Source organism: Hypanus sabinus, chromosome 10 (genome assembly GCF_030144855.1).
Source record: "Hypanus sabinus isolate sHypSab1 chromosome 10, sHypSab1.hap1, whole genome shotgun sequence".
Classification (NCBI taxonomy): domain Eukaryota; kingdom Metazoa; phylum Chordata; class Chondrichthyes; order Myliobatiformes; family Dasyatidae; genus Hypanus; species Hypanus sabinus.
The window spans coordinates 28706124-28719406 of record NC_082715.1 but is presented as its reverse complement, the minus strand read 5'-3'; the positions used below and the strand labels follow the sequence as shown (position 1 = coordinate 28719406).

Below are 13283 nucleotides of genomic sequence, written 5' to 3'. Positions count from 1 at the left end.
TTACAGGATTTCTAGCGTTTCTTCTGGTGCGTCTAAAGGGGCTGTTCCCCAGACCCTCTTTTATCCTGACTCACAGGGTCTCAGATGTCAATCAGGTTGGGATGATGCAATCCCTCCACCAACCTCCCTCTGTTCATTGCCTGGGACTTCGATGAATCGTACAGTACTCATTACACAATTCCGTCTCCAAGAGATAATGGCCATTATTCGTGGCTTTGTCTCTCGGAGGCCCAGGACACATTCCAAACATTGAGGAATCTGCGTGTCTCTCTCTCATTTCCTGGGTCTCCTGACCCAAATCAATAGCGATCCTGTGATTCTCAAAAAGGAGGGGGCCACAGGCGTAACAAAAGCAATGAAATTATATAATGAAGTTATATTTTTTTAAATTAATTTTAATTGAGTTTTAATGGTGTTGTAAGCCAAAATTAATAATTTCCAAGTATTGATGCTTTCGAGCAGGTGGGGCTTATCAGCCTTGGGCAGCAACCCACCTAGGAGAAGGAAAACTGATTTTAAACCTTTGCTGCCTTGCGGCCATGCCCACCCATGAAAAAGGCTTTGGAAATAATTCCCAAGGAAGAAATCCGGAGCCGGGGTCCCTAAGGCAGTTTTATGTTGTTTACAACTTCACTCTGGCACCTTCTGCAACAACACTGGTGCCAAGCTGTATCGGTGCTTGCCCTTTCCTTGGACTACATCAGCGACTTGGAGAGGGGGAACCCGCTGCATGGGCAGCAGCCAGTTCTTCAAATCATCCAGCCCTGGTGAGGACACAGGCCACCAGAGGTGCAAACCAATGATCCCCTGGGATCGACGGGTGCCTACTCTCTCACTGCCTGCTGAAAAGTTGTATGGATTGCTTTTTCATCAATTGAAATTCTGTTCTTCAATTTATTTTAAAAAATTGTTTATATCTGTTTCCTTGCTTTGCACTTTGTAAAAGTTTTTAAATGGTTAAATTATAATTCTTACTTTTTAATTTAATTTCTTTTCATGACTGGCTTGCTGGATTCCTCAAAATAATTGGCTATTCAATCGAAACTGCTGTACCACACCAAGACACTCCAGAATTGCATTTAACAGCAGAAACATTATCAAATGTTAAATCCACTATAGAAATTACTTAATATTTATTCCTCACTTTGGCTAAGGACTGTAAAATTTGAGTTTTAATGTTTGTTGGGATTTGACTGATTTTATCAGTTTTTAAATAAGATGCTGTTCTTTATAATTTTGTAGCTGAAGGAGGAACAGTTGACATAGATGCTAAATATGTTTTGGGGAATACAACAGGGATTAAAACAAAAAGATCAATACAATGGAAATGCCAGCACCTGTGGAGGGAAGTATAGTTAATGTTTCAGGCTGATGTCCTTGTAGCAGTGCTGGATGAAGTTAGGGATAACAAGCTTTCCTTCACACAGCAATGAAGGATGGGAAATGAGGAAAAGTGTTAATGTCTGTGCTAGGGTAGAATGAGGAATAAATCGCTGATTTATTAATACTGGGTTTCAATTTCATTTCATATAGTCCGAATCAGTTTCAAGATCAAGTGGAAGATGGGATTACAGAAGAAGACCTGGAGCTCATTAAAGAAAGAGAGAATGCTATTAGGCAATTGGAGGTAGGTTTTCACAGTATATTGAATATTACGATAAAATGTCTAATATTTTATGTATCTTTAATGAATTGTCATTCTTGAGGATTTGGTATGTAATTCTCCCTTTGGAGTGTTAAGTTTTGATGCTGAGAATTGTGTGATATTCCTATAGAACATTGAAACCTAGTATACAAATTTTATTGTATGCTAATACTACAACATTCATGCACTTGTTAAGATTCATTATTAGTGATTTGATGACCTGTGGATCAAAAAACTGTAATTAGTTATTCCATATGCATTGAACTTCATTGAGAGAGTAATCTCTGACTTTTTGATACATTGAATTTCCGTATGCATTACTAAAGAAACCATAAATGCCAGATGCAATTGGAGCAGGGTTGGAAATGTTGTTTTGCCTGCTGTTTAAAGGTACCACCGATTTGAGTAAAAGTAGTTAAGCTGCCCTACTATAAAACAGTTATTATTGATATTAGTTACCTTCAGGTATGATGTTCCACTACAGTTTATAAGAACTATAAGCAGGTAACTAAACATCAGTTAGTTCAACACTATTTTCTACATAGAGGAATTCTAGGAAATCAAAGCAAATACACATTTCTAGAATGTACTGTGGGCTATCAGTTGCAGGGTACTTGTCAGCTTTCATTTTCATGAGTTTGCCTATACAGGTTTCTCCCCTATCCAAAGGTAGACTGTCCCTGTGAAACCGTTTGTAAGCCAAAATGTCGTAAAGCAAAGAAGCAATTACCATTAATATATAAGGCAAAAATTTTTGAGCGTTTCCAGACCCAAAAAATAACCTACCAAATCTTACCAAATGACACATAAAACCTAAAATAACATGAACATATAGTAAAAGCAGGAATGATATGATATATATACACCCTATATAAAGTAGAAATATTGTATGTATGGCGTAGTTTCACTTATCAAAATCGGGAAGACAGTGAGCCAAAATAGATTTGGAAAAGAAAATCAACACATACTCACATGCGCACACAACTGCCCACACAAGACTTCACAGTCATGGTAGTCTTTCTTGGGGTAAACACACATATAAAGCGGGTGTCTTTTTTTCGTAAAAGCGAAAATCCTCTTTGGTTAGCGAAATCAGGTACTAATGTAAGTCTTTCGTAACAGCGAGCTGTCGTAAAGCGAACGTTCAAAAAACAGGCCACCTGTAATCTTTCCATCCTTAATGCTTCTGGGTTTTCTATTATTAATGGGACACCTTCACTCTATTGTATCACATAAACAGAAAATATTTCTACAAAGTGTCAGCCGTTTTATTTCCTTTCATTAATTCCCCAATCTTCTGAAGGACCACTGGTTACTTTTTTCCTTTTTTTTTTCAAATGCTTGTACTCATATTTATTGCTATTTTACCTTAAGACTGTTTCTCTCATTATTTTTGTCATCCTTTGATTTCAAAAATGTTTCCATGGTTGGGCCTAGCTCAAATCATCATAACACTGTATGCCTTCCTGTTCCCTTCTGTTGAATTTGATATCATCTGCAACTTTTTTAGTTCACCACTTGAAGATCAACTTCCTTGCAAAGTCTCCAGTTTTTTGGAGTGTGTATTTGAGTATTATGAACAGATTTATTATGTAATGTCTCCTATTACTTTAAACAGTGCTTTGCCTTTTGATTTCTATATCCTGTACACTCTGGCCATTTTTCCACATACCTACTAAAATAAGGATACCAGTTATTACTGTAATGCCATGCCTGTTAGTTATTTCTTCTTTAATACCCTACCCTGTAGATGACTTCCAACTGTGACTTTCTTTGCTTGCTATTTCTTTTCCCTTTTGAAACTGATTCTCCATCTTGATCTTCTGAGCTATCGCACAGTTGTACTGATTTCATTGATTATTTTAGCGCTGCCCCACTTCCCCTTTGAGTTTCTTTTTGAAATATCAAGAAGCCTGCAACAACATTCAGTTCCTTGGTTAGATTGTCTTGTAATCACTATATCTGTTCAATGGCTACCATGTCATACCCATTGATTTCCGTTTCTGCTATCAATTCATCTGTTATGTTGTTCATGTTATGTGCTTTCAGATCAATTTTAATTTTTCCTTTTTGCTACTTTTCATGCTTTTTACTTTTGCACTGTTTTATTATTTCAATGCTGTCTATTCTTGCCATATTGACTTTTCATTGTGCACAGAACTATCCTGAACTGTTGCCATATCCTTTAACTTTCTATATGCCCCCACACCCCTAACCTTTCACTATTTCGCTTTAATCCTGTTTACAGCCCAAATTATTTGATTTACCAAGATGCTTGTCCCAGCTGAATTAACTGACACCCACTTTCAAAGAACACAACAAATTCTTTTTTCCCCCAGAACTGGTGCTATTGCCACAAAAGTTTAATTTCACTTCTTTTACTGTTCCAGAACCACACATTCAACTCTGATCTAGTTGACACCATGCCAGTTTGCAAATAGACTGTATAGTAATTCATTGATTATTACCTGTGGTTCTATGTTTTAATTTAGTGCCTACTTGCTCAAGTCGTTTTAGTTAAACCTCCTTTCTTACTCCAGTATGAATCATTGAATCAAAATCTATCACCTCACTCACAAGTATCTCTTTAGGTCTGCTGAGATCCTTTAATCCAGACATCAGACAGACATCACAGCCTTAAAGCTTGGGGCTACAGTGAATGATATCTCAAGAGGTGTACTCTTTTACTACATTTTTTTTCTAATTCACAGTTTGTATGGCTTTTAATCATGACAGATTGAAGACTTTGTTCTTGTCTATACCATCTGTAAGAACCTTGCTGCTGTTGGATAAGTGAAAAGATGGATGCTCATTTCATTCTACTTTCTAGATTTCTTGCTTCAGTTGAAACACTCTTATACTTGTTTCAAATACTTGGAGTTATAGTTGTATAGCACACAACACATTTGACCCACTAACATTCTGGCCATCCATATAAATCCCATTTGCCCACATTATGACTACCCTTCTATAACTTGCCTGTTTGAATGACTGTCTAGATCATAGGTGTCAAACTCAAGGCCCGCGGGCCATATCCGGCTCGGCGTACAATTATATCAATTATATCCGGCCCGCGAGATCATTTTAGATAGATCTATTATTTTAATTATTAATGGCCCGGCGATATGAAGCCTATGATTGTGTTAATACCAATCATAAAAATAATGCTTGCTCAGCAGTCTTCTTCATAAGAAACGGAATTTGTGAAGTGAAACACTTTGTAGTTATAGCAGAGACTGAGACACATGAGAACAGGCTGAAAAAACGGAGGCAAAGAAAGCTGCGTTCGCACGCGCCCGACTGATCCGGCCCGCATGAAGCTGCATTTTGCCCAATCCAGCCCGTGACCTAAAATGAGTTTGACACCCCTGGTCTAGATGCTTCTTAAACATAGTAATTTATTGGATTCCATCAGGATCTCTGGCAGTGTGGGCCAGATATCAATCTATTTTTTTTAAAGAAATACTCATCGTTCAGATCTCCTTTTAAACTTCTTCCTTTAGTTTGATACCCTATCATGGGAAAAAGATTTTAATTTGCTCCCCTATCTAGCTTCTCGTTAACATACTCGGGTTATTTCTCGCCCTCTTTCCTAGTCCCTCTGTCGAACTAAGCTTGTCCAATCCAAGGCAACGTCCTGGTGAATCTTCTCTATGCTGTTCAGTGCATTCACATCTTTCTTCTAGGGCTTAACCAAGGTTTTGTAAAGTTAGATGTAGACATTTATAGAATTCTCATTGATGGAAGAAATAACTGAAACATTTCTCAATTTTAAAAATGCTGACAAACATTTACCAATTCTATTCTTTTTAGTCTGATATCTTGGATATTAATGAAATATTCAAAGATTTGGGAATGATGATTCATGAACAAGGAGACCTAGTTGGTAAGCAGTCTGGTATTCCAATAAATTGTCTCAATTGTGCAGCCTTGGGTTCTGTTTTATATGGATTTTTGTTGACTGTTAATTAATTGCAATTTTTTAAAACTTTGAGTGAAAAACTATGTTTAAAAAACAATTTCCAAACATAATATTTTCCTAACTTGTATGTGAGTGAGTATTTACCTATTTTAAGTAAGCACAGGTATAAAATTTAGAAGCTTAAAATTTAGGGCAAGGTAAGATGAGCTGGTAGCAAATGTGTCTTACAAATTGTAAAACTACTGCATTCTCATCTTCCTGTGTATGTGGCAAATAATTTAAAATAATACAGAATAATGACTACTGTTTGATGTTGCCCCATACCATTACTTGTTGGTCAAAATGCTGCACTTATGTTGAACTTGGGTCTTACTGTTACATTTCCTGAATGAATGAGGTTAAGGTCTGAGTCTGACTCATAGAAAGTAGAACCAAGTAGAGGTGACAGGTTGATGGGGCTAAGTGCTTGAGAGAAGTGTTACCAGACAAGCAAATAAATGTAAATAAAACAGAAGTGAAAGACGAGCTCAGATCAGAGCTGAGGCAGGTGTGGTTTAGTGCACTGTCTGAGGAACTGAGCCCGAGATTTTTATTTTTGTGAGCATTATAGTGCCTTAGATCAAAGTTTATATCAGTGTTTATGATTTTTAAAGTTTTTGAGGAGGAAGTCTTTAAAATAACCGAGATAAATTAAGGACAGTCTTCAAAATAAAATGCAAGAAGAGCAAAGTGACTTAGTCAAAATTAGGGTGAAAACTGAAAAATTCAATGAAGTCATGAAAGGCACATATTTTCAGATGGATCTTTCCATAATTTATAACCTGGTATTAAAGTCCATTAATTACAGTGCAATTATATGGTGCAACTATATGAAGTTAAAACAGCTTTAAATACAGTTGTCAGTAATATAACATCCTAAACATTCCCAAGTTTCAAGCCTACCTGCTTGCCTAAGGAATGTGCTTGGTGTGTAATGGTAAAATACAAGATTGTAAAGAGGCAGCAAGATGTCTGATTAATACTTAACAATCAACTATTTCTGTAAATGCATTATAACTACACTCCTATTGATTCTTGAATTTATTCACAAGTGATTGCAATGTGAAGAGTAACAAATGCTATCAAATATACTGCAATGACAGGATAATTTGAGAAGTTAGTGTGGGTTATTTTTCTGAATAATTTGATATTTTTAGTTTTAATAATTGAATATATTTTTTCTGCAGATAGCATAGAAGCCAATGTGGAAACTGCTGAAGTACACGTACAACAAGCAAACCAGCAGCTTAGTAGGGCAGCTGAATATCAAGTAAGATCTTTTCTGATTTGCATATAGATTATGGCACGATGCATGAGGCATTTGAGAATGAATTTGAATTTGGGCTTTTTGCTGTTTGTAGATCTAATTCATATCAAAGTATTCTTTTGCTGAACTTCTAGCCTGAATTATTCTATATTAAATGGACACTGCTTTATTTCTCTTGCACACAAGGCCCACTACTGTTGAATATGAGTTTTCATTTAGTAATACAACATGTGAATTAGGGAACACTTTAGATGTTGCTAAATAAGATCATAAACGATTTAATTTTTAGCCCAACACATACTGCTTCCTCATCTTTCTTAAATTGTTCACATTTTTAAATATGACCCTTCTTCTGATTCTCTTATTTACTCTATCAAGACCTTTTGGGACCTTGCATGCTTCACTCTCGTCTCGCTCATCAAATTCCAGTGATCACAAGCTCATCTTTTTCCCTTGACATTAGCAAAACTTTTCCCCCTCACTTAACCCATTTATATTCCTTTAGTATATGTATGTACTCCTAAGAGCTTGACTTTTAACCCAGAGTAACAGCAAATTTAGCAACCTTGGTCCCTTCACCCAAGTCGTGTATATAAATTATTAAAATGTCAATGCCTCAGCTCTAAATACCTTCTGATTCTGGTTAGCCTGTCACTTAACTATGCATGCCACTATATTAGGTACTCTGTTACAAGCTTTAATTTCTACATGAACCCTTTGTTTTATTGCTTTCAATGTCATTAGAAATTAACCTTTTTTTTTACTTCCCATAGCGCAAATCTCGAAAGAAAATATGCATCTTAATCATCGTATTGCTAATCCTTGGTTTGGTGGTGGGACTCATTATCTGGGTATCAGTATCAAAATGAAGTCGGAAGATCAAGCATAACATTGCACTCAAATTCTGGTTAGCATTAAACATCGGAGTTTATTTACGGATGGCAAATACTTTATTCAAATACATTTAGAAATTGAAGTATGCTTTCTAGCGATGTAATCAAATCTATTTTGTAATTGAAACTGCCATGCTTCATTAATTTAGATGCCATTATTTAAATAATATCGAATGTTTTATTTCTTTAATGCTCAGGCCAAACATTGTATGGAATCTTTTATCTGCCAAGTTGCCATAACTTAACTAAATTAACTGCTAGGATCTGCTGATAATTGTAAATTTATTTTAGTTTGATCTTATTAATGTGCAAAAGGCATTCCATTAGGCATAAGTGTACCTGGACCAGTGCCGAATGGACTCTTCAATTTTCCGTTAGAGTAATGCCACTTTAACGCTTATGGACAGCCTTGATTTTGTGGCTGTCCAAATGAGTTATTAAATGAAGTAATAATGCATCTGGTTTTCATCAACTGCGCATCTACTGATTTCTTACTGAAAGTTAACTTGCCATTATCCTGTTTTTGCAATATTTGCACTGAATAGAACCAGTCTGACTTTGTACCAGATTACACTCCTTTGTATTGTGTGTTATCTTAATGAACAATACAGAATGGACTATATTTGTATTCCAAGGGATGTATTAAACATTTTAATACACTCAAGATGGTGTAACTTCTATGTGTCCACATAGTTTTGCAAATTTGGATTTAAAATTAGACTGGTATAACAATCTAAATGCTGCTTAAATAAACTTTTTCTATATAATTGTGTTCCTGATGCTGTTAAACAACTTTATACAAGGTGGCAATTGAAGAATATTGAAGTCACGAAAGAATTATGTAATCTTTCAAATCTGTACAAATACACTAATTTGAATAATCAATGAACTGCTGTGCATTTGCCTTGTTGCGTGCATCTCTATTGACACTTGGTGCTCAATGCCGAAGTAATTGAGACTTCATTTTCTAACCAATACATTTACTCTCACTTCTGTAGATGTATGGCTGCAATTTGAATGATTATAAAATTAACCTCAATGATTTGTCAAGGCCTTTAGCAGACCTCTGGACTTGAAACGCCAATCACAAGTAGGACAAGGGAGCAGTGCATGGAATGCCACTACTTTTATGTTTTCTCCATGTCACACACACTATCTTGGAAATATTCTATTGTTCCATCAATGTTAAAGGAGCAGTATGTTTTTAAACCCTCAACTCCATACACAGTCCACAGTGCTTTTAAGATTATCTTTACCAGATGAACTGCATTTGTTTAACAAGGTTTCCCCTGAACTAATTTGATGTTGATCAATAATTGTTCTGCCTGCTCTTATTTTCCAGTAATGTGAAGTGATGAGTATCAAACTGGATAACCTTCTGCAATAACCTGTGGGTATAAAATTGAATGAGATCCTCTCAAGTACAAGCTAGCCTATAACCGTAAGACGTTGGATAGCCAGTACGATTTTGGAAATCCAGAATGATAGATTTAGCCTAACCTGCTGAGTTCCTCCAGCATTGTATGTGTTATGCATACCAGAATTAATTTTTCCCACTGGTGTTCATCTCTGTCTTGGGTTTAAACCCCATCATGCTGATGACACAAGCTTCCATTTGCTCGGCTGTACAATCTGCCCATTGAGTCTACGTGAGATTGAAACAAACTCAAGTACAGCAATCCTATTCAAATGAATCACTGCAAGAAAGATGAGTGAATTTTTTAAATTGTTAAAAAACACAAAATGCTGGCAGAACTCAGCAGGCCAGACAGTATCTATGGGAGGAGGTAGTGATGACGTTTCGGGCCAAAACGTCATCACTACCTCCTCCCATAGATGCTGTCTGGCCTGCTGAGTTCTGCCAGCATTTTGTGTTTTTTATTTATTTCCAGCATCTGCAGATTCACTCGTGTTGTTTTTAAATTGTTATATGTTTTGATTTACTCCTTGAATAGCAAAGTGAAAGTAATTTTTCTTTCCAACTTTTGGTAAGTGCGCTGATGCTTCAGCGTTCACGAGCATTCAGTAGCTTCACATCAGTGAGCTCTAGTGTGTATGACAACAGGTGCAACACGTGCAGTGCCCTAGCTATCGACTCTTTCGAACTGCTTTGACTTTTACCAGAGAGAGCATGAAATCCTTGGCCCAAGAGCAGATAGCCAGCAGTCTTGAAGCAATGAACCTCCACCCCATACAGTTTCTTGAAGTTTTGTCCATTTACAAAAATCATATTCTAAGTGTATAGGTTTTCTGGTGCAAAGCCAGCATAACACCATAAGTTTTCAGTATCTGCTAATTTTGTTAAATTTTTGAGACTGCATTCAGATATTTTTAAATACACCTTTTTAAGTGATAGATCAGATTTTAAATTATTGAAAGTATTTGTCTATCGTAAATGTGAGATTGCTAACCTAATGAATATTTAGTTACTATACCTTAAGTAAAATAATGCAGGGAATATGCAGAATTTTTTCATCATTGTTTAAACTACTTTCTCATAAAGAGTCACTAAGAAAATATAGGTTGCCATCAACCAAATCAGGGAGACAGATTAAATCTCTACCCCAGAAGGCAGTTTTTGATGGTGTAGAAGGTTATTAAAGGGAAATGAACAAAAGATTCCATATCTTTAGATTTTCTATATTGAGAAAGTAAGTTTTCAGTTTTGCCAATTGCAAAGGTTCATCTGGACATTTGATAATATTTGGTCATTTTCAAAGCAAGCTTAAAAGCAACTGTCATTGACTTGTAATAATAGATGAAACTCTTATCTCCCTAGTATTAAATGGAACTCAAATTTTGCTCTGATAAAAGACTATATTTGGAGGGATAAATGGAATGATTTCTGATCACCTTGCATGGTAAATGCAATTCTCTGTAGAGAAAGTGCAGATTGATACTGGGTACAGCATCTCATCAATATAATGATGAGTTAAAAGCTAATTAAGCATTTTGATGTACAGTAGGCTGTAAAATATTACGTGGAAAGTTTATAGCTATGATTAGTAGAATCTATGACAGAATTGTTTATTAAATTCTAACCAAAATATAAATTGTTAACTTTTCATCTGTATAAATTAATCTTTGTTTTTCAACTCAAGTTTACTGTCATATGCACAAGTATGTGTTTGCAGAGGTGCAATAAAAGACCTGCAAAGCAACACGGGCACACAGCATTGTATAAGCAACTTTCAGGAAAATGCAAATTACATACGATTTCTACAAGAAAACAATTTAGAACAAAACTCAAAATGATCATAGTATTTTGGGTAAATAGTAGTGATTAGGGTTTTAATTGATCACTCTTTGATAAATGGTGATAAATACCCAGACTTTGGTTTTCCATTGTGAGGCCATATTTCACTCTAATAGTAAAGCTTGTATATGTAAGGAATTGAAATAAATGCATAAAAACATACATTTAGACTTTCCATCTTTCAATGTAATACAAAAATATTTTAAAATACTGGTTGTGAAGAAATTGTTTTGGTAATTATGTATTTCTGAAATTGTTGAATGAAGTTCATAATTCTGTGTGTTTGAATTCATCTCAAGTTATTAGGTAAAATGCAAAGGTCTTTCTGAGCATGAACGATCTAATGGGACAAAGTTAATTTTCCGAGGGAAAACACTGGAGGTGTTAAAAGATACACCTTTAATTGTTCTGAGTCATTGAGGAAACACAGCCAGCTCCCATCTTAAAAATAGAATAAGCCAATAAAAATGCTGTTATACTGTTCTTGCCCACAGGGTTCCTCAGGTCAGAACAAAACATCTAATGGCTTTAATTTTTGATGCTTTTACAGAATAGCTGAAGCTCACTGAGCAGTTGTCTACTTTTGGTGTCATTAAAATGTTTGTTTGCACAGATCTCAAAAATACAATAATTAGCCTGTATTGATGTCTTCCTTTGAATTAGAATAGGGTTTAATATCACCGGCGTATATCATGAAATTTGTTGACCTTCTGGCAGCAGTACAATGCGATACATAGCAGAGAAGAAAACTGAATTGAAGTAACTATATATTAAATAGTTAAATTACAGCAAGAATAGACATTTTAAAAGTAGTCAGGTAGTGTTCATAGTTTCAATGTCCATGCAGAAATTGGATGGTAGAGGGGAAGAAGCTGTTCCTGAATTGTTGAATGTGTGCTTTCAGGCTTCTGTAACTCCTTTACGAGAAGAATGGGAGTTCTTAATAATAACCATATAACAATCACAGCACGGAAACAGGCCATCTCGGCCCTCCTAGTCCGTGCTGAACTCTTAATCTCACCTAGTCCCACCTATCCGCACTCAGCCCACAACCCTCCACTCCTTTCCTGTCCATATACCTATCCAATTTTACCTTAAATGACACAACTGAACTGGCCTCTACTACTTCTACAGGAAGCTCATTCCACACAGCTATCACTCTCTGAGTAAAGAAATACCCCCTCGTGTTTCCCTTAAACTTCTGCCCCCTAACTCTCAAATCATGTCCTCTCGTTTGAATCTCCCCTACTCTCAATGGAAACAGCCTATTCACATCAACTCTATCTATCCCTCTCAAAATTTTAAATACCTCGATCAAATCCCCCCTCAACCTTCTACGCTCCAATGAATAGAGACCTAACTTGTTCAACCTTTCTCTGTAACTTAAGTGCTGAAACCCAGGTAACATCCTAGTAAATCGTCTCTGCACTCTCTCTAATTTATTGATATCTTTCCTATAATTTGGTGACCAGAACTGCACACAATATTCCAAATTTGGCCTTACCAATGCCTTGTACAATTTTAACATTACATCCCAACTTCTGTACTCAATGCTTTGATTTATAAAGGCCAGCGTTCCAAAAGCCTTCTTCACCACCCTATCTACATGAGACTCCACCTTCAGGGAACTATGCACTGTTATTCCTAGATCTCTCTGTTCCTCTGCATTCCTCAATGCCCTACCATTTACCCTGTATGTTCTATTTGGATTATTCCTGCCAAAATGTAGAACCTCACACTTCTCAGCATTAAACTCCATCTGCCAACGTTCAGCCCATTCTTCTAACTGGCATAAATCTCCCTGCAAGCTTTGAAAATCCACCTCATTATCCACAACACCTCCTACCTTAGTATCATCGGCATACTTACTAATCCAATTTACCACCCCATCATCCAGATCATTTATGTATATTACAAACAACATTGGGCCCAAAACAGATCCCTGAGGCACCCCGCTAGTCACCGGCCTCCATCCCAATAAACAATTATCCACCACTACTCTCTGGCATCTCCCATCTAGCCACTGTTGAATCCATTTTATTACTCCAGCATTAATACCTAATGACTGAACCTTCTTAACTGACCTTCCATGTGGAACTTTGTCAAAGCTTTGCTGAAGTCCATATAGACTACATCCACTGCCTTACCGTCGTCAACATTCCTCGTAACTTCTTCAAAAAATTCAATAAGGTTTGTCAAACATGACCTTCCACGCACAAATACATGCTGGCTACTCCTAATCAGATCCTGTCTATCCAGAT

At 36.3% G+C, this 13283-nt stretch overlaps 1 protein-coding gene across 1 annotated transcript in view; it reads left to right on the top strand.

Annotated features, from left to right (window-relative positions):
* stx7l (syntaxin 7-like) overlaps positions 1-11184 on the top strand; it is a 45349-nt gene extending 34165 nt beyond the window's left edge. Inside the window, exons 7-10 of the mRNA XM_059981578.1 lie at positions 1534-1627; positions 5459-5531; positions 6794-6876; positions 7647-11184. Of these exons, the coding sequence (XP_059837561.1) occupies positions 1534-1627; positions 5459-5531; positions 6794-6876; positions 7647-7742 (346 nt within the window). The 3' untranslated portion in view covers positions 7743-11184. The remainder of the gene's footprint in view (positions 1-1533; positions 1628-5458; positions 5532-6793; positions 6877-7646) is intronic.
* The last annotated feature ends 2099 nt before the right edge of the window (positions 11185-13283 follow it).